Source organism: Opisthocomus hoazin, chromosome 3 (genome assembly GCF_030867145.1).
Source record: "Opisthocomus hoazin isolate bOpiHoa1 chromosome 3, bOpiHoa1.hap1, whole genome shotgun sequence".
In the NCBI taxonomy this organism is placed as follows: domain Eukaryota; kingdom Metazoa; phylum Chordata; class Aves; order Opisthocomiformes; family Opisthocomidae; genus Opisthocomus; species Opisthocomus hoazin.
Window position 1 is genome coordinate 24,058,670 of NC_134416.1, and position 22,510 is coordinate 24,081,179.

The 22,510-nt window shown below is 35.6% G+C and overlaps 1 protein-coding gene across 50 annotated transcripts in view; it reads right to left on the minus strand.

The window, feature by feature from the left end:
* Positions 1 to 22,510, minus strand: part of RIMS2 (regulating synaptic membrane exocytosis 2) — a 534,102-nt gene that overhangs the window by 187,909 nt on the left and 323,683 nt on the right. For 26 of the 50 annotated variants that reach the window (XM_075415724.1, XM_075415741.1, XM_075415702.1 and 23 more), the window contains 4 exons: positions 16,142 to 16,272; positions 13,143 to 13,314; positions 12,427 to 12,580; positions 4,407 to 4,433 (listed from right to left, as the gene is read on the minus strand). In XM_075415724.1, coding sequence (XP_075271839.1) covers positions 4,407 to 4,433; positions 12,427 to 12,580; positions 13,143 to 13,314; positions 16,142 to 16,272 — 484 coding nt within the window. The remainder of the gene's footprint in view (positions 1 to 4,406; positions 4,434 to 12,426; positions 12,581 to 13,142; positions 13,315 to 16,141; positions 16,273 to 22,510) is intronic. The other 24 variants (XM_075415751.1, XM_075415704.1, XM_075415743.1 and 21 more) reach the window with 1 other exon arrangement.

The window sequence follows — 22,510 nt, forward strand, 5'->3', positions numbered from 1 at the left end:
GGGTAGATTCAGACTGGATATAAGGAAGAAATATTTTATGATGAGGGTGGTGAAACACTGGCACAGGTTGCCCAGAGAGGTGGTAGATGCCCCATCCCTGGAAACATTCAGGGTCAGGTTGGACGGGGCTCTGAGCAACCTGATCAAGTTGAAGATGTCCCTGCTCACTGCAGGGAGGGAGTTGGACTAGATGACTTTTAAAGATCCCTTCCAACCCAAAACATTCTATGATTCCATGATTAACTCCCATTCAAGCTGCAGTGAAGAGCCAGGGCATTGGGAAAATGAATGGGCCAGGACTGAGACTTGGGCTGGCATGGGAGTAGAGAAAGAGTAGTCAAGGGAAGAATCCAATTTCAGGGCTTTTTCCAAGAGCCTTTGCTACAGCAAAGAGGAGATTCTTTTACATCCCTTAAATATAATAACTTTTTCTGTAAGACGAGATATGAAGCTCGTTCAGATCAGATCATATATTCTATCTCCTCAAGCAGAGGCTACCTTAAGCCAGCCCTACCTACTAACAGACTTAAACCAACTGAAAAATAATCATGTTTAAGCAATATTTCACATTTACTTGTAAATTTAAATGCTGGTTCAGATGTAAGAAGAAATTTAAATCAGAATTAATTACTTGGTTTTATCTTTGGAAATCAATATTTTCCGCAACGACAGAGGAAGGAACGCATGTCATTTAAATATGTAGTGTCAAGAAGTACTGCGTGTAATATGTAACTTCTGCAAAGGAATCAGATTGTATTTAACTAAAATGTATTCCATTAACTTCAGAAATGGAACAGACTAGGAAGTGCACAGGTCTAAATCCTTTGTTGAACTGGGTATTTGAAATACCAGTATAATTGCTGGCAGCTTAGTTTAATATTTCTTATACTTTTTGCAAGATTAATTTCATCTGCTATTTACTAATTTTAGATGATAATTTTCTTTTTAACCTATTGACAATGTCAACTTGAAGATGCAGGCTTCAATCCCACCTTAGCCATGTCTTTTCAAAATACCACTTCATTATGTAAGTGATTTGAACCACTTAGTATAAAACAGAGAAAGCACAATTCACAGTTTATCTGGGAAATGTGACAATAAAACCTCTCACAAATTATTCCAAAGGAATATTGCTAATGAAACTGTTATTTAGTATTTTAATGAAAATCTTAAAGTGTTTGACAAATACATTATAAAATATCGTACTTATTTGAAGAGCAAGGACATTAAATCCACTCTAAAATAAATTCAAAGTTCAGTAAAAAGTTGTAGCATTTAACAAGGGACACTGGGTGCATCAAATAAATGCATTGGTGCCAATGGTTTGCATATAATTAACTTTTTCTTTGATGAATTTTAAACATGAGGAATGGCATTAATTAAGTCTCACTGCCACTGCACTGGAATATAGCTTATTAGTGAAACATTCTTAGGTATATTATTACCATTTTGTCTGATAACTGGGTGGTAACAGATGGTAAATACTGAATTTTGAATGCCTTCCACCAGGGTTAATGGTTATTTTAGTTGTAGACTGAAGGCAAAATAGAACTCTTGCTGTATGACTAGCTAGTGTAAAACACAGAAAAATTGCCTTAATTTAGCATAACCCCAACCCCAGTGAGATCAAAAGATACATTCTCATGCACTTTAGCAGGTTTCAGTTTAATAACCTTAAACTATCAATAAAACTGTTTTCCAGGGACAGCTTACCCTGGGGAGAGTGGAGAACCTCCCCGTCAGAACTTGATAATCTTCAGCATCCTCCTTCCCTCCTGCACCTACCTACTCCTTCTCTACTGCTGCTGCACAAGCTACCATTCCACCCAGCACGACAAATCTGCAAGAGCATGTATACACTAGAACTGGAAGTTTATGCCACTTGCACCATAGCTTTCATTGCAGGGTTGGGGAAAAACTCCATTAACTAAAAATTTTTAGACCCATCATTTTCCCTTTCCATTTAAAAAGTACTTTCTATTTAAATTTTTATGATTTTCCTATTTTTTCCTATTTACATTTTTGCTTTCTATTAGGCAGGACAATAATTTAAAATATAGTAATTTATTCCATTCTTAGTTTGCCTCTATATTCTACCTTCATGGTTAGGAATAATGAGAAGAAAAAAAGTGTTTTATTTCATTTTATGAATCAAATGCTTAACTTCCATTGGCTGGTATGGTGGCCGTGCAAAGCTTTAGCGACTTCTGAATAAAAATAATATGGAAGTCACTGAAGAAATTTTTAGAGAATCTTCTGTGGCTGTCCCATGCCCGTCAGTGTTGAAGAGGCATTCGGACAATGCACTTAATAACATGCTTTAACTTTTGGTCCACTTCAGCCCTGAAGTGGTGAAGCAGTTGGACTAGATGATTGCTGTAGGTCTCTTCCAACTGAACTATTCCATTCCATTCCATTCCATTCCATTCTATTCTATTCTATTCTATTCTATTCTATTCTATTCTATTCTATTCTATTCTATTCTATTCCATTCTATTCCATTCCATTCCATCCTATCCTATCTTTTTCCATCCTATCCTACTTTGACAGAATCACATTTCTTTCCATAACAACATTTTAGATAACTGGAACTCTTCCAAATGAATGAAACAATATGCAATCATAAATATTTTTTTGCAAGGCAACCTAAACCTGTGGAGAGTTCTTGAAGATCTTCTGACTTCTGCATGACAACTGAAGTTGGCACAGAGCTGTGCTCCAGTTTATTATTAGTATACAGAGGAAACAATGCAAGATACAATACCTTCTGTGTTTCATATATTGTCCATTGATATATCTGATGTAGGCCTCAAGAAAAGCACATGAGGCTCAAAACTCTAGTAAAGCCTGTATGACCAATAGATATAGTTACCAGAACAGGCTAGCATAGGGGTCAGAATGAGATATAAAATTAAGGTTGGGGGCAGGGTGCGGGTGGGGGGTGGGTAGGAGGATGGAAAAAGGAAAAAGAAAGCAGACCAAGCTCCTGAGCTGGGGATCCTGCCCCTTACAATGTGGGAAGTTTATAGAAGGTTTTGTGGACTCCTTGGGGGAATAAAGTGTGGTGAAGCATGCCAATGACCTCCTTCCCTGAAGCTCACAGAAGGCCTTCACAACCACTTTTAGTAACTTAGCATTGCCTGTAATGGTTCTGTGTTCAAAGCTGACATCTAAGCAGCTCTAAAATCAGTCTCACAACTGTCTTTAAGAATTTGCTCCCCCATATTCAGCTAGTCTGTGCCTGAGGGTTCTTAGTGTGAGCTAATTTCTCATGCAGTCCTGCTGTCTCCGTGTCAATCTATCACTTCACCCTACAGCACATAATACTGCTACTTAAAATTTTTGATGAGTTTCATCTATATTGACAGAGGCGTATAACTACCAGATTTAATCAAGTTCCTACAGATCTTTGCAAATGGTTGCTGGGTAGAAGTGAGAGATACAAATCAGAACCCCTTAATGAAAAAGAAATACTATCAAGCTAAAAGTTGTGGCTAATGCATACATGCACAAGTCCACAGTTGCCACAGTAAAGATTGCCTGTTCCCATATGAAGATATTGTAAAACATGAGAAGAATGTGGGATTACTTCAGGAGACAATTAAATAGAAGAAACATGGGAGACTAAAGGTAGGCATAATGGAAACTTGATTTTATTAGTACTACTCTCAAGAAACATCCTGTGGGGGTTTTGTTTCTCTCCACCGTGGTATTGGCTCTATTTTCTTAACAATGTGTGTTTCACTTTTTAAGCTTAACTAAAAGATAATTAGATAATTAGATGAACCAATTCTCAAAGAGATTCCCATTATTAAAACTGCAGGAACTGCAAAAAGTCCCACATGAAATGCACTACAAAATTTAAGCTTGTAATAATTGTACGTTATGAATTTATTATATTTAAGGCAAACCTCTCAGACATAGCAATTGGATTTGTAACTGGGGATTTAAATCAATATGAAACTGCAAAAAATATCTATCAGTATAAATACTGATTTTGCCAGTACTTCACTTACCCCAAGTCTGTAGTCTAATACTTACACTAGTTCTCAAATAGATGTAATACAACAGTGTTCCTTTTAATATAACTTATGCAAAATAGCATTTTCCTAGTATAGTTAATAAAGCTCACTACAGTTTACCTACCAAAGCTCTACCTAAAATAAAGGCAGGCAAAGCATGTATTAGTATTACAATACCACTCCAATATCAAGACCGGGATATTAAGAATAGAGAAAGAAAGCCAACAAAAGACCTGTGACTGAAAAGCAGACAAGAAAAGCCAAGGAACATTTAAGCAATTTAGCATCTGCACAATAGGTAGCAAAAGCACACCAATGAAATATAGAATCAAATTTTGCATGTACATGGAAGCAGTAAGCATTTCTGGCATGCTGAAAATTTACCTGAATTATATGAATATAAGCCTTTATCTGGAAAACAAATATTGAAATGAAGTAGTGTCAGGGAAAAATGCATGAATCAATACATGTAACAGGGATGGTCAGAACCTTAAATTTCATTATAATTGCTTCTGGAGACTGAGGAATTTGATATTGTAGGCCACACTCATTCACAACAATAAAACTCCAGCAGCTAGGAGAAATTAAACTACAAAAATGCCAATCAATTCTGGATCAACATTAATACCCTGTAGTCACAGAGGACTAGTAGAGCTATTACAGTAATTTCTGCTTTTGAAATACATCTGCACATTTACTATAAGCAAGTGTTTAACTTCTTAAGGGCTAAATGTGTAGTCTACAAGGCATACAATACAAACTGCTACCTATAAAGCCACTGCACACTGCTGTTGGCACCTCAGCAGGAAGTTATTAGCAGAACTTTCCTGAGATGTATCTATGAATCCTACTTTAAATTTAACAGACTCAGAAGTGGTGTTCAAGTCAATCTTCTGTCTCCAGCTAGGTCATAGTTTGGTAAATATGTGCATACACGAGTACTTTATTTACATATCATCGATACGAGTGAATTTAAGCATCTTGATGTGAGCACGATGATTAAATACTTGCAATATCTGATTTATCGTTTGCATTCCTTAAGTCCGGTTGGTAGGCGCGTTTTAGCTTTCCATACAACCATACCAGTTTTTCTAAAAATGACAATATAGTAGTATGCAAACATCTGCACTGTTATGGAAATGTGAAATGTCACTTTGTGTTTACAGATTTTGTAAATGTGACTTCCATAAGGTAATACAAAGAAGCCAGGAAGAATAATACAAATTGACATTAGCAAGATATTAGGAAAGTTTTTATTCCTTACAGTTGAACAGCTCACAGATATCATCTTAAATATTAAAGAGTGACAGTCCATGAGTAAATGATGCACCTCTGATGACAAGATACGACAGAGTTAGAGGAAAAATGAAAATTTCAATTCTTGCCAACTAGTGTTACTAAGAATTCACTGAATGACTAGGTCCCTTCTGGCAAGTCATACTTTTTCCGACATCCAGGTACTGACTATTTTAATACGTAGACTATATCCCTAAATGTTCTACCATTTACAATTTCTGACACTCTATATTTTCAAATTGGGTTTCTTTATAAACATAATTAATTTTTATGGCCAAGCTCCAGAATTCCATTAGGCTATATCATTTCAAAGTGAATAACAGGGGTTTTTTCCAACATCATTTGCAAACTTTTAGATGTGAGCTTTAGTGCACAACTTCTCTAATATTTTTCTTCCTTGGTACTAATATCTTCCAGATATGAATTCCATGAAAAAATGACTCTTCTTCGGCTACAAAATTATGAAAAATGGAGTATGGAGAAGTTTTCTAGTTTACTCCAGTAACATCAGAAAGTCACCAAAGGTTGAAGCATACCATCCAAAAAAAAAAAAAGATTAAAAATAAAATAAATTAACACAGTCTAGAAATTATTTCTATAATTAAAAATTATGGACTTTCTGAATTTAACTTCTGGAGAGATCTGTAAAAGTGTAGAGATTCTCGAAGAGTGCAAGAATATATAAAAACTGGGATTATAATGGGAGTGAGGACTTAGGAAGCCGTGTTTCTTTATGCATGGTTACAACACAGAAAGGAAAAAGTCAGAATAGTATTAAACCTATCTGAAAACTTCATCAGAACCATCACACTGATAGATGATATTTTTTTAGCCTTCAACAGTTAAAAAAAAAAAAATGCCTTTAGCCAGGAAAGGAAGGTGCTGTATGGACCTATATCTTTTAGACTATTTTTAAAGGTCACCTGACTTGCTATTTATCAACTGCCTGGCAAGGTTAATTTACCCTACTCACTGAGTTCTTTCAACAGAGAACATCATTGCTTTTCTGTCATCTTTATATGACAGAGTAGTTTAACAGCAAGATTCTATCAAGTAACCAGAGCAACAACATTACAAATAATCAAATTCCTTTAAACTGGTTCAAAACAGGATTTTAAGAATTTTTGTAGTTTAATTATAATTTAATAACATTTACTTTTATATTTTCAATCAGCACAGAATTAATATCTTAAATAAGTTTCTTTTATTAGGAAAAATAAAAATATTTCAATAGTTTAAGGCCTTTTCAGACATCCCTGTATCATGTTAAATACCTTTTAATTAAAGTATTTAATAAACCATAGATGTACAATAAATACAATAAATAAATCATAGGTGTATAATAAATACAATACTGGTATGTATATATCCATATTCTGTGAACAAAACATCAATGCATGCAGAGAAACATATCATGCCCAAGGCCTGTGCTCCATAAAAGAAAAAGAAAAATTAAGGAAGAAGCATGAAAGAGAGAAATAAGTGTTATTCTTACTATCTGGGGTAAAATTCTTATAATATATTCATCATTCATAGTCTGTGTCACTGACCATAAAATGCTCCATATTATAATTTGAAAAAAAGTCACTGATGTATGTTTCTGTTAAGTACAACTCACTTACTTACTAGTGAACAACATTATTATCAATCCCTCAAGTAAGATTCAGTGATATTGATTTAAAATTATCACACTGACTTACCATATTCACTACAAACTAAAAGAAAATTGTTGAGACAGCAAGATCCTAATTCTGCAGTAAAATGAGACTCTACAGAGTTCCAAGGAAGTCAGTAGCTTGCATTGGAAGACTGAGGTTTGAAATGCAGGGGCTCAATATCACAGGGTAAAGTTTCAGATATATTGTAATTCATTATTACTAAACATTAATGATTTTGGTATTACAAAGTGTACCTCTTCTTCTTCTACAGTATAGACTTGAAAATTTTATCATTTAAATAATGGAAGAGAGGGCTTGAATTAACAGATACAACATTTAACTCATCTTTGGTTTTATGGTACAGCTATAGAACTTTCAAAAAAAAACCCTCAACACCCAGCAATGAGAAGTCCATGTAAAAAAGTTTTTCAAAAATTAACAAGCAATGGAATCCTTTAATTGTGAATTCAGTCTACCCATTTGTTTTTTCTAGTCAGATGTAATAATTTTTAGCACATTAAAGTCTCAGCATTGCCACAGAAAATATAGTCTGACTTGGCAAAGGTACAAAGCTGACAAAAGAAGATGACAAAAACTTATCATGTGATTCAAAACACTTTGCCATAAGCAATGGGCATTATAGAATTTTTTATTCCCATTTGAATGAATAAATAAAATTTTCAAAAATAATGTTACATATAGTTTTTTGCATACTATATGAAGATTTTTTTGTAGAACATAACTATACTGAGTTTTTGTCCCCATAGTTTAAACTCCTTACTGTATTTTCTTTTCATCCATTTTTTTTTTATATGCCTTAAGAATCATGAAACTCAGTGAATGGAGCCAAATGGAGTCATTGATTGCTTTAATTCCTAAAGTAATGAAAGTCAAATTCCCTTTAAAAGAAAGTTACTTCACTGTCTTATTTATTTATAATTATTTTGATCCTGAATGATTTTACTGGTGTTCAGTACTTGAAACAGTACAATGTGATCCACCATTTTGTACTTCTATATGTTGATTTCCAAACACTGTAATTTCTAAAATCTCTTAGACCTTGTTTTCAGCAGTTTATCTCATATAGATTTACTACTTCTCCCTTATTGAGGATGTTCAAAATATAAAACTTTACTTTTCTTTTTCACAGCATATTGTGCATTCTCATGGTAATTAAAAAGTCTCCTTTCACTGCTGTTCATACCTACGGTGTAACTAGAGACATGAAAATGTCTGATTTTACTGCTATTATCACATTTCTTCCCTTGTGTTGGCATTTAGCTGTTACGTACACTATACACCCACTCTCTGTAGTCTGCAGATCAATAATTCAGACAGCCTGGTTTTAAAGCTGCAAAATCTGACTTAGAAAAATAGTGTCAGTTACTTCTTAATCCTAAGTAATCAGGAAATTCTTAAAAAAACTGAAGTAAAATGAAACCTGTTTCTAAAACAAATTCAGAGTCAATGTAAAACTAAAAATAATTGCTGTTCTTCAAAATACACAGTAACCCAGGACACTTTATCACAGTACCAGCTCACACTGCACAAATTCACACATTACATGGACATAACTGTAAAAGATTGAATAGAAATTTCTCGAATCCAGTTTGATGTCTGTCAGCTCTGTATTCTGGGCTACATGGAGAGAAAGTAATTTTTGATTTGCAGCCCCATGGTATAAACCCTACTTGGTTTCTGTATTGGTTCTCAATGAATAGTAATACTAACAATAACTCACATCCTATTGATCCTAACTATGAACACAACATTCAAACCAGATTCAATTTTCAGTGTAATCTGTGGTAAGCCTCTTAATGTGAGATAGAACAATAACATTGTAGCCTAACCAACAACAGGAATTCCCAAATCTTTTCTAAAATAATCTTCAATTTTCTGTTTACAATCTCTTTTCAGAGGCAATATAAGAACACCTTCAGTTTGTCTGTAATTCTAGTTAATGCTGTCTGGAATTCTTAATGTGTGGCTGATTTTATGTCAAATGTTAGCAAAAATGAAGCCATTTTAAAAATTCACTTCAAAAGTTCAGCACAGCAAGTAAAATAGACCTAGTCATTACCACATAAGAAAAAGCTTAAAATATACTTATTGGATAAAAGCCAGTCAGTTTATGAAAATGTGAAATACAATTAGCTGAAAGACATACTAAGTGTTAATTCTATGTTCTGTAGTAGTTCCAGTTTCTAAGTAGCTGTCTTTCAAAGAATACTTAAGGAAAAAGCATGGTAATGATCCTTCAGTTAATGGGTTGAATGGTTCAGAGGACTGGGCAAGAGAATGTGGACAGCTGGCTTAGATCAGTCTGTATGACAACATAATGCCCGCTCAAAGGTATTGAGAGGTAAATATATGTGAAACTAAGCTACTCTTTCTGAAACCCGGTTCCTAAAAATGTGGCATATGGGGCACTGTGGGAAGCTTGGACTTTGCTACTGGCTATCTATGAATACAGAAGTTCAATCTTCAGTGCTGGCAGTCTGCTTTTCATCAGGAACACTACCATTCAGAGATATTAAAAAGCGAATAGAACTAAGTGGTAAATGTAGGTGGTACTTTTAAACTACCTTCGGAGAATAACATTTAAGTATTGTCTTCAAATATATGTATTTATAGCACCTTGACAATTATGAAGATAAGAAAGCTTAGATGTGTCAATGTGCTTTCATACAAACAACAAACCACCTCGTAATTCAAAATCTTTCCGTTGTTATTTGCCAGACTAAAGTCTGGGGACACGCAATAAGTACTTCATATTGTACTCACTAGTTCTGTACACAGAGGCTTCACAGAAGTGAACAAAAGGTGAGAGGACTGAACTGTCCAGATTTTACAGCCCCAGAAACTGAAATTAGCCTACTGCATAACAGCACAGTAAGTGTTCTAAGATGTGTTTTGAAAAAGATAGACAAGCTTGCTAGACATGCCTTGTCTTCATTCTGGACATTTTTTCACATTGTCGTAATGTGCCACTGGATAACATCTTCTGCTTCATCATATGCAAGAGTTGTTATTGAAGGATATAAAAAGAACTTCACACACAAGAAACTAAAATCTTGTTTAAATTAATAATTTTTGAAACCTCCAAAAACAGGTAAAAGAAACAGACTTCTATACATTATCAATATATTACAAATATTTTAAAAAGTGAAGGCAAACAATCATAAGATGTGCTGTCCGCCCTTCACCAATCCCCTGGTAATGACATTTAGGTTGGGAAGGGCTTTTTGGAGGTCATCTGGTGCAATGATTGTTTCAGGATCGGGCAGGTTACATTACATTGCTTACACCCTTGTCCAGCTGACTTCTGGATATTTCCAACAGGATATTCCACCACCTCTCTGGACACCAAGAAATACTTTTATTTCCATTTCAGATGTGTGACACCAATTTAAAAAAAAATATTTTTTTAGTTGCTAAGTGGATTCTGCTACTGCTGCAGAACTCTGACTAGATGCTAAATTAACAATTGGATGCCTTTCCAGTCCCAAACAAGGAGAAATGTTAATTCCAAGGGACCTTGTGCTGTACATGTAAAACTATCTGTTAAAACTGAAAATTATTTATGACACACAAGGATTCAAGAAATGCATATATTCCCAAGACACTAGAGAAAATCCTTCTTTAGGGGATCCCAATCTCAGTACAAATGCAAATAGCATAATTTGTTGTAGGAGTATGTGAATTCTCCAGCAATCACAGTGAATGTCTGACACTGCTTATTTGGCTGAGGTTTTTAGAATCTCAATTTGTCAAAGCGCCACTCTGGGAACAGACATAAAAATCTAAATCGTTTTAATTGAAAAGCAGGTCTTCTACACCAAATCTCAGTGTTCCACCAAACCAAAGTCTTGATAAGTCCTTCCTTCTGCATTTCCAGATAGGCATATAATATCATTCAGTTGAGCACAGTATTAGCATTAGTATTAGTATTAACATTAATATTTAAAAAAAGCTTATTGACTTTCAAACTTTTGAGTCAGAATAATTGAACAGATCTTTAGTCAAGTATTACTACTATCTTTTCCAACATAAAGCAGTTACTGTTTTATTCATTCTACATGGCAGTTATTTATTGCACAGACAGGAATTAGTATAAACAAACAGGGGTTTGTTTGCAGGACTGAATACTTCCTGAAAACCAGAATTTCACTAACTTTACGTACAAATAGTTACTAAACTGTCCAGCTGGTCTGTAAAACTAATTTTACACAGAAAATCTAACATCCTAAAATGTGTTACAAGATGGTAGAAAATGTAGAAGAAAAATAACATAAAAGCTTTACTTAAACAAGAGTCACGTTACTTGAGAAGAGCGAAGAGGACTCCTTACCTGTTAACTATAATTTCTTTCCTCCTTTTGTGGAGAAGTGCGGTCTTACAGTTTGAAGCCTGTGCACTGTAACTCTCTGTTAATGTACCTATCTCAGAATATTATGATATGGAGCATTTTAATCCTTCTCACCATCCAATACACAGACACAAAAACCATCAGCTACTTGAAATACTTACATACAGGGGTTTATTTAATAGAGAATCCACATAGAACATATGACATATCCAAGCTTGTTTGCGTGGCTACAAGTGGATGTTTCTGCGAGTTTGTGTGTAACATATGCATACACACACTCACATGCAATGACTCAAAAAACCCCAAAGAATTCTTAGAAATAATTTTGGGTTTGTTGGGGTTTGGGTGTTTCCTTATGTCAATGTCATCTGATATTTGATAATGTTAGTCCAGTGAAGGATAGCTTTAAATCACTGACAGTACTGAGCAGTTAAACTAGAGAAACAATGAAGTATTAAGGAACCAGATTTTCACCCTTTACTGTCTTATTCTTATGTATTTATTTTTGTTAGCATATTGTATACACTCTAAACTAAAAATATTTACTGATAGTATCAAACTACCGTGGATCACGTATACCAAACTCTACAAAACAGAATTTTAAGAGAAATTCAACTTTTAATATAACCACGTAAAATAGTATCAAACCATGGCAACAGGCTATGGTATTAATTTAGCTACATATGATGTTATATACAGGTCACTTTTTATTTTTAAGAAGTACGAGCTAAAGAGAAAGGTATTGCACATTCACTTTTGGTTAAACAATGAAATGATAAACATGATATAGAAGACAGGGCTTCAAGATAAAAACAGCACTTTGCAAAAGACCAAGATAATTTGCTCAAGCTCAGCATCTGAACTAGGTAGGTTCATAAGAAAAAAATGGTGTATTGCACAGTGTTCAATATTGCCATTTGTAGCAGCACATCAGACTCTCATCAGTAATCATAAAAGACCTAATTTGTAACACCTACAAATGAACACAAAAATTCTGTCAGCTTCCCATCTGCAAGAATTTAATATACTTTACACTTTAATTTAAATGAACTATACACTGTGTGTAAAGTTAACAACCTACTTTGTAGCCTCCGTGTGGGACTTTCGCCATGGAGTTGTCTGCGTGGCAAATATGGTGAGGGATGGGGAAGTGGTAATGAAGAGACATCATGTGTTTGAAGTTTGTACCAGTGAGGTTCATCATCTAATAATGCTGTTTCTAACTCAATAAGAATCTAAAAAAGAAAAAATGGTTAAAAGTAGGAGAGCATTACATAACAGAATATTTTAAAATAGCTATGTTCATAATTATACTCTGTTATTATCTCATTGTTAAAGACTGTCTAAATTTCTATAAAAATCTTGCATTCAGTATGAAAGGAGTTCCTGTGCCTTTTACAACATTAAATATACCAAAAATCTTTCACAAAACCTTTATTACCTTATGAGAACCTTTAGAACATTCAAATATCTTGTAGCAAGTTAGTCAGCAACATTCCAACGTATTGTTAAAATACAACTACAGATAATATGGATTTTAACAAACAATTCCAGAGGAAATTGAGAAACCATGTGCATGATGTTACTAAAACAGAACAAATTCAGAAAGAATCTCATATCAGTACTGTGTGATAAGTGTGAGATCACTATTTGTTTACTACTAAGTGAAATAAGGACAAATACAACAATTTAAATAAGTTTTGCTTTGCCATATTCAATCATGTTTTTTAAATATTGTATCTAGGCATGAATATGTGAGCAACTGTATTTCTATAATAGCTACCAATAATTGTATACCTCTCCTAAAAATTCACTTTCTTCCTCTCGAACTCGTGCTTGGTCCCAAAGAGTAATTTCTAACATTCGTTCTCTAAATTCTCTCCGATGAACTGGAGAATAAATGAATGTCTGATTCCACTTAGGTTCCAATGTTTTCTTTACTGTTTTTGTTCTTCTTTTGTTTTTATCACTGCAAAAAACAATTAAATATTAAAAATGTTCAAAAGATTATTATACTATAATAAGTATACCATGGAGAGTAGAAAATTTTAAACCAGTAGTACGTTTTGTAGCTTTATGGGCACTATAATCTATGTCAGAATTAGTCCTTTACGACAAAATAAAATTCAGCTGATATATTGAGGACAATATGTAACTTCATGCTAAAAACTAAATTTAGGTGATTTCCACTTCATGTGCCAATTCCAGTTTTAAGAAGTTCCCTGAAAGACAGAAATGTTTTAATATGTTTGTTTTGGAACAGCATTTTGTAAAGCGAAACATATTTCTGTAAATGGGATTTCATGAGGCACAGTCCGACAGTAGAATACGTAAGTAGACAAGATTGGGCATAGCAAACATCTGCATTTCAGACAAATGAGTCATCTGGTTCATTCAAGCTCCCAGTCTTTGAGTGGCCAGCTCTTAAACTGCAGAGCAGGAGGGAGCAGCTGGCCCACGCGAAGGAATGGTCAGGGAGCTGAGGGCAGTGTGCGGCCTTCTCCACAGGGTTTTCCCGACTAAGAGCTCCGCAGAGGGGAAACCAAAGGTACGCATCTTTTTCCTACAACATTTGAAGGAACAGTGTTCTCAAAACAGCTCCCAGAATGCTTTGGGTCACCCCCAGCAACCACCACCCGGGTGGAAGGTGCGTCTCCTCTACAAGGTTGGCCTTATGTTTCGGGGTCCAGCGGGTTCTCCATGCAAGGCTACCATGGAAGTCCTGGCTCTGGCTCCAGGGTGTTGTTGAAAGCAATGTGTCTGGCCGAATATTTCTGCTAGAAAGAATTAATATTTTCTGATGGAAGCGAGTTTCAATGGAAAACACCCACGCTCCTTCTACTGAGAATACTGACAAGAGTTCTTACAACAGTGCTTAATTTTAAACCTGCTGATTGCTGCATAATGTAGCTGTGGTACTAATTTATGTGGGGTTTTAATATGGCAATGCAGATACTGCCAGTTCGCTAAGACTTGCAACTGTAATACAGTTATTGTATTTCTGAACTGTTACTTAAAAGCTGGATCTAAATATTGACTTAGAAATAATATTTTTAGACACAGTGTTAAAACAAATAATGTAATTATTTCTATTCTACTACAGATTTACCCTTGAGAACTGAAAAAGGTTACTAAAGATTTACCCTTGAGAACCGAAATAAGATTTTCCACCTAATTTTGTTTAATCAAAGAGAGTTCAGTATCTCTATCTAATTAAATGCTTGACTTATTTAAGTGCATTTTACCTCTAGCATGTATTCTTCTACTACACAAGACATATATTGTTGCTTGCTTAGCTTTTACCTCTAAGGAAAGGAAAATTAATTTGCATGTCAGAATAAAGAAAAACAATTCAATAACACAAATTGCTAATTCTTATATAAGTAATAGAAAAGACATATAATTAAAAAAAAAGTTCTGAATAGTTCACATAAATGGGAAACATCAGTATAGCATAATAAAATCTAAAGTTATGGAAATTTTTTTTCTATATACTTGAAAGTATTTAATTAAGTATTTTCCTTCTATGTATTTTTAGTTATGACAGCTTACATTGTGAAGCATTCTGAATGCAGACATTTTTGATAATTTTATTAATCTTAAAAATGCAGATAACATAATTTAAGCAGAATTGATTCTGTTTAGCACAGCTTCTGCATCTCCAAACACACTACAGCAATTTGAATAAACTAAGAATCTAGTCCAACAGTTCAAATATTTGTGAGCCCAAGACAGTCCATCCAGAAACTTTTTGTCATCAATGATACAGCATATTATGCAGTCACAGAAAATTTTCTTGTCAACATAGAGTATACGATGAAAGTGGAAAAGCAGTGTCTTCCAAAGTACTGAATAGCTTTAATTCCTATTGAAGTAAATTAGTACTGGAGATAGTTAGCGTCTTCCCAGTTTAGCTATTAGGAAAAGCAAAGGATGCAAGAATATTAACTGTAAAGTTACATGTACAAATTCAGTAATCCACTGGTCAATTTTTCATATACTGAGTCAGGTCAAATCTTTGAATTATTTGGCTGATATACTACAAAGTAAAGCTACATATGTTCCCCTACTGACATAATCTGAGGAAATACTAATATGAAAAATCAGCTGGGGAACACACTATCCCCTTTGCTATTCTTCCCACCACCTCAGCTGAAATGGCAGAAAATCATGGGCTAAAAAATGAAAGAGCTATTCAGAAACAGCTGGGTCCTTTCCACAGTTTAATTTTCTCAAAATGCATATGTAATGCCAGTCCAGATTAATATCAGTCCTTCATTTTAGGGGAAGTTTTCCAGGTGCATCTGGGAAATCTCAACTGAGTCCCCTTCAACCATAACTCACTTATACTGTGATATGAAATCCACGGGTTTCAGATGTCAAACCTGTTCCTGCTTTGCTGTGTAAAGGTGGGGCAAACCAAACTGCTGGACCAATCAGCCCATAAACCTGTGAACCTAACTTCGTAGCATTTTCTTTGCACTAGACAGGAATAACTGTCATAGGAAACAAGGGCATTGTAAAACACTAGCAACATTCTTTGCAAATAACAGATCCCCATACAATGATGTATGTTTACCTTTCTTACTCTATTCGGTATTTAATAAAATATCCAGTGAAAGTGAGTTTGTGTTTAGTGTTCAAAACACATTGCTGTTACATAGCACATTCAATATAGAAACTCCAAACTGTAAGATTTTTCTGTATATGTATAACCAGTAAACTCAGCTGTGCATGTCATCTGAGTATCAGACTAATTCTTACTCAAATATTCCTTCTCTTTGTGACCACCCTACCTTCTGTCTGGAAGAAAGTAAATTTTAACATAAGGATTCCTTGGCCTCCCATCTTCCCTTGAAGGAAGATCCTTTGCTCCCAGTATTGTCACTATTAACTGATGACCAACCTTGTCATACCACAGTTTTATCTGTAATGAGAAAATATTAATTAGTGAACTCATTTCTACAACAAAGTAGCATATTAATCTTTAAAATTAATTTTACTTACAAGCTTCTATTTATATTGGTTACTTCAACAGAAAAGACAGTGTTCTACTTTGTATTTATAACAAAGCATAAAAATAAATTAGTACTATAATAGTTTCAGTATGTATCAGGAGTTACTGATTTTAAAAATCCCTGTATATACATTATTTCATATTCATTGTTTTTCACATAGCACCCTGGTTAGGATTATTCTCTCTTGGCAGTGGTATTGTATTACCTGCATTACTGATATATGGTATTCATATACATTTCTAAGGAGTTTATGCACATTGAATGAATGAATTTTTCATGTCCTGTTGTGCTGGTAAGACTATGGAATAAGACCATAAATATTTCAAATCTCTAAATGTTTTTTCAAGATGCAGAGACTCATAATGAAATCATAAGCCCTCCAGAAATTGTAAGAGAGGAAGGCTCAGTAGTCCAACACTCTTCACAGTCCAACTCAGCAACAACAAGGCAAAAACTACTATTACTCATCTGCAGAAATTATTATTAATCAGTCTTAGACTTGGTCTCCTATCATTTTTTACTACAGTCATTAGAAGCTGCTATTTAGCTATTACAGTTTAAATGCTATAGCTGCAAATACCTTATTCGAGGAGAGGATATACCTACTTTAGACCACTCACTGTGGAGGGGAGAAATGGTGTAGTTAGAACAAAACCAAGCTTTCCAAATAGCCACTACACGGTGTTGCCACAGCAATATCATTAACTACAGCTGACAGAGGAGGCTCTCCTCATGGGGAGTTTGCCCGAAGCAGAGGACACATTAGGACATTTAAAAGAAACACTGACCCTGCCTGAACCTAAGAGAATCAAAGAGGTTAATACCCAGCTCCATACTTAACCAAGCAGTGCGCCTTTAGGCATGAATATACCCTAGCTAGGGTAAACAGAACCAGGGGAACGTGCACTTTCCGCGAAGCCCATCTCACATAATTTCAGAGACAGGGTCTCCATCTGCTGTCATAGCTCCTCATCGTCAGTATTTCAGTCACTTAAAGAAAGGTCTTGATGTAATTCTCAAGACTTTTGACCCACCAACAAGTGGCTGATCTAGCTTTCTGACATTCCTAATGCTTCATTTAGGTTACACGAAGATACACCAAAACCATCAATGGTGGCAGTGTACTACTTCTTTCCCCATTACTTTAGATCTTGCAACTCCTTTAGACACCAACCAGAAGTGTTTGAACGGATATTAAAAAGGAGAGGATACGTGTCCTCTATTATCATGCCATTGGCCTTATTACTGGCTTTATAGGTTTCTGGCATCAACAGTTAAAGGGCTCTGTGGCTACCAAAGCACAAAACTGCATGAGAGAAATTATCCTTAATACATTAGATTTAAGAGAGTTCTAGATGCTGTTCCTACACTCCTGCAAAGCAAGGGGCTTTGTCATTATTTTTTCCAAACTGAGAATTATCTGGAGCATAGGTATCTTCATCCAGCTACAGATCACAAGTAGAAAGCTTTGCACAAACTGTATGAGTCCAAAGCAAAGCTTTAACGACCTCTGAAGTGCAAGTCACCTTAAATGTTCTCTGACACTAAATGTATCCACCCGCAGTCTTCCTTGGGATTCCTTGGTCAAAGGACAGACTTGGCTAGTCCCACACCCCGAGGGCAGTAGCACTGAAGACAGTCTTTTTCATCCACTTTATAGGGAAAATTTATCCTTGCTTACGCAGAATGCAGTGTATTTATGATCCAGACACTATCATGAACAGTGACTGAGTGAAGGTGAGATAATCCAGGCCAGGGTGTCAAAAATATAACCAGAATTATTCATTCATATTCAGGCTAAATATTTCTTCATTGTATTTGTTACAGACTGTATTTTTGCCAGAAAATTTCAGCCTAAATGTTTGAAGAATGACTATAAGCAGAAAGTTAAATCATCTGACACTAGTTGTCTGAGATGCTTTAACCTCTGTGTTTTGGAACAAGAACTCGAAATTTGACTTTGACTTATAACTTATAAATTTGATATTGATTTATAACATCTACTTTTCTCTTAATGCTGTGAAAAAAAATAGAAAAACTTCCACGTTATGGGCACATTTTCCTTGTAATTCCTTGTAATTTATCTTGTTAGAGGAAAGGTCGGGAGCAAGAAATATGACCAGAAGGCTCACTCCTGTGTTCACTCTGCTAGCACTCCAATATATAGCACAGGCACTTGTAATCCCCGAAGTCATTTGACTTGGATGCAAAGCGAATGGAAGAAACTGGGAGTGAAAGAATGGACAAAGAACCCTATGGAGGGGAGGATGGTATTGCATTCCCATGGGGTTAGAAGAAGAAAGAAGTGACAAATCAGAAAATACTTTAGAGTTACTGGGAAAGAAAAGGATACAGGATGCTTCATGGTGAAACACAGGAAGAACGGAGCCACTAATGTCAAGGACCATAAAAGAAAAGAGGGGCAAAAACAGATTGTATGAGAGAAATGGAGTGAGGTGACAAAAGACCCATCCATTCTATAACTGGCGCAAAATATGTTGCACAGAGAGATTGGGATGAAAGACAATCTCACAAGAAGTCAAGGCAGGAAACTGGAAAGGAAAATGAGAAACAAGGAGTGAGACTAACATACTGAACATGGAGAAAGAGTTTGGGAAAAAGACTGATCTAATTCTGACTCTCCTGTGCATAAGTATTATGACACTATTTGGATGATATGGTATTTTCCCACAAGAACCTTGTCTTTTCTATTCACAAGGAGAGAAACGACAGCCATTTAAGACAGCCAGGTGCAGTCCAAGAGGAATGAATTCCATCCATTCCTCCTTCCCAGAGCTCTTGTGTATCGAGGGGTGGGTCCCTCAAAACACTTTGAAAGGTATTTACAAATTGCATGTTCTTCATTGTCTGGGAGCCTGGCATAAGACCCTGGAGCCTGATTTGTAGTGCTGAGTAAAGCACTGTAACTGAAGTCTGAGGTATGTATTATGCCTGGACAGAACCTGGTTGTCTCAGACTCTGATCATAGTTTCTCAGTTCTTTATGAATAGATGCAGGACAATCCCGCAACACCTCACAGAATACTATACATAGTTTATATTGTGAAATAAACATGGGATAGCACATGTATAACAGAAAAGCTGATGAGGAAATATATTTTTATATTTATGGCTTTCTTGAGTAGCATGCAGAAAAGATTCTTAACATCAAAATGTGAAGAACATTGAATTATTCAATCCACAGGGTGAAAGTCTCACAAGAATGTACAGGTGTGATGCTTAGCACTGAAAGACTAAAGCAGCTGACTAACAGAGGAGAATCTACAACCCCCCCATGCAGCATTTTATTACAAATGCAGGAATGGCACTTTTAAAAGCTTAGAACATCTAAGAAACTGCAACGATGAAATCCTGATCTAAAGGAAGGAAAGGGAAGGCTAAAATTCCAACACATAAAATACGTCACAGGAAAACCATGCTGGCTGATGCTAATGTGGAAGTTAACACCTGTAAAAAATCTGTTGAATAGGACTTTGCCTACCTTGATAATTTAGGATGTAAGTACCTAAAATTCACTTAGAAAATGATCCAACCTGAATGCTTTCCAAATCTTTTTCCACTTAGTGTTGTATACTTCCCTTCCCTAGGCCCCTCCCCTAGGCAGATGTGCACCTAATTCTTGACTAAACTTCTGTTGTAACCTACATTCAGGCAAACAGGTGTATAAACTCAAGGCATCCTGAAACTGTGAGATAGTCTGTCAGCCGCAGAGCGGTGCATCTGCTGCACTCCTTGAGACAGGCTTCCAGGTAAGAATAACTGCCATGCAGATAGCCAGAAACAAGAACAGTTCTGAAGTCAGGTGATGAAGGTAGTCATCAGGGGAAACAGAGATGAGGGTCTGGCCCCAGGTTCAGAGGTTTCTTTCTCGTTTTTAACCAACTGTATTCTAATGCTAGATCCATACACATTCTGTGTAGTAGGTCTGGAATCCGCCACACTAAAATTAAGCTTTCTTTGCTATCACCACACACTTATATTCCCAGCCACACAGTATCTCAGCTTCAGATGAGAAGAAAAGGGTGTGCAATAGCTTGATGATAAAGGCACCTTTCTGAAAGACAGGTTCAATCTCTTCAGTCTAAACAAGGCTTAAACCACAGACGTCCTGTTTCTGGAATGAGTCTCCTACACATAGAACAGTATATAAAAGCTGACTGCTGGTGTTGCATCCAAAGTGCGGATGCAGGTATCTAGTATTCCTGTTTGGTCCTCTGTAGCCTCCAAAGAGGATGCCGCCCTCTGGAGAATTGACTCAGCCTCAGAGTAGCCTAAGTTTCAAATAGAGATGATGGGGATAGGTGTCTTTTATTTGGGCTGGATCTCTCACTGCAGATATTGCGGTACTTAGTTCTTTCCTTCAACTGTACAAGTCTAAGCTCCTCCCCAAGGCACCTCAGACTTATCTGAAATTAGCACAAGTTAAGTTATAGAAATTAAGCACACAAATTTGATTTGCTAGATTTCATCCTTTTTCTTTTAGATCTCATCCTAAGTAGAAGTTTTATTCAGAGCATTGATTGAGGTCAGAGCTCTAGAAAAGAAGTAATCATGCAGTTAGGACCCATAGTCTAATACATATGCATAAGGGAAGTCAGTTAAGAAAATCTGGATATTATTATTATTGCCTCTTCCTATATTCCTATCTCATGCATGCTTGACTGCTTAACTATACAATTTTAATGTGTTTTTGAGTACAGGACATACAGGTGCACCATATCTTAAGTGATAACTTTAGATTTAAAAGGGAGAATATTTGAAGTTTTGAATTCTATGCTATGCTTTACTTCTTTGTGTGTTATAGAAGGGTTGCTTCATGAATCTTACGGAAAAGAGATACAACTTGTGCCGCTGGGAGAGACTGTCTGCCCTGCAGCTTGATTTCTACCACCACAGCCTACTCAAACATCACTAGATTTGAGAGACAACTGGTCTGGCATTTTTGTTCTTGTGTTGTTCATTATAATTTTTCATGTAACCTACATAGCTGTTTTTTAGAGTAATGTTTTGAAACTGAGATACTACTTTTCTTTATTTCTTGCATTATTCTGAAACAATACAATGATGAGATGCACCAGCAGGATCTGTTGCTGAAAAAAAACCCAGTTTATTTTAAAGAATGTTTACAGCAACTGTTTTATTTAGACTTAAGCTTACGTAGATGCAGACACTGCCTGGAGACGGTAAAGTCTTTGGCATAGCTGAGGTGGGCTTTAGTTGTTGATAAACATAACTCTAACAAATCCTGACTACTGAGGGTTGCTAAACCAAACGGTTATTGCCGTCTGCTTGAGTTGCTGTCTGATAAACTAGAATAAATACCAGAAAAAGTTGTTAAATTGAAGAGCTTCTAGGATATTTAGGCTACCCTAATCTAGATTTCTTTTAAATTTTTTTTATTTTAGGGGCTTCACCTTGATTTCAATAACGCCAAATAGACATGTGCATATATTTTTAGACATGATCAAATATATTGATGTTCTGTATTAAAGCAAAAAAAGGTGCTGAAATTATTGAAGTTGGAAAAAACCCCAGTGGTTTCATGGCACTCTGGCTCAAAAGGAGGATCCACCAGGTAAATAAGAAATAAGAAATAATAAGAAATAAGAAATAATGCATGGAAAACATAAATTTAAGAACAGATTATTCCCTACAAAGATATCACAAAGCATCAATCCGTAAGTTAGGAAATTGCTGGTATGCTAAGCTGAATCTAAAAGTTCAGGAAATAAATATGCACTTTCCCAGGTACTTTAGAATTAGTAAAAGTTCAGGAGAAGGGTGCATAGTAAGGGCAAAAAGGAAATTGAGTGATTTTCTTCCCAAGAAAATAGCAATCGTAGCTTTCAAATCACCCAGTGATTCAAGAGCTAGACAATTAATGGCATGACATGGAAAGAAGTGTGGAAGAGGAACTTGTGCCATGGCCTGGGACATGTATCACCAGGGTCAGTTTCAGACAAACAAGTAAAGAAGATGCAAGCAAGAATAAAGATGTGTGTTTCCCGTTGAGAGCAATGCAACAAATAGGTATAAATGGAAATGTGTGGAGATCCTCATTCTTGTAGGGAATTCTACAGAGACAGCTATACCGCAGCCCACAATGCAATGTATACTTCCTGATAAC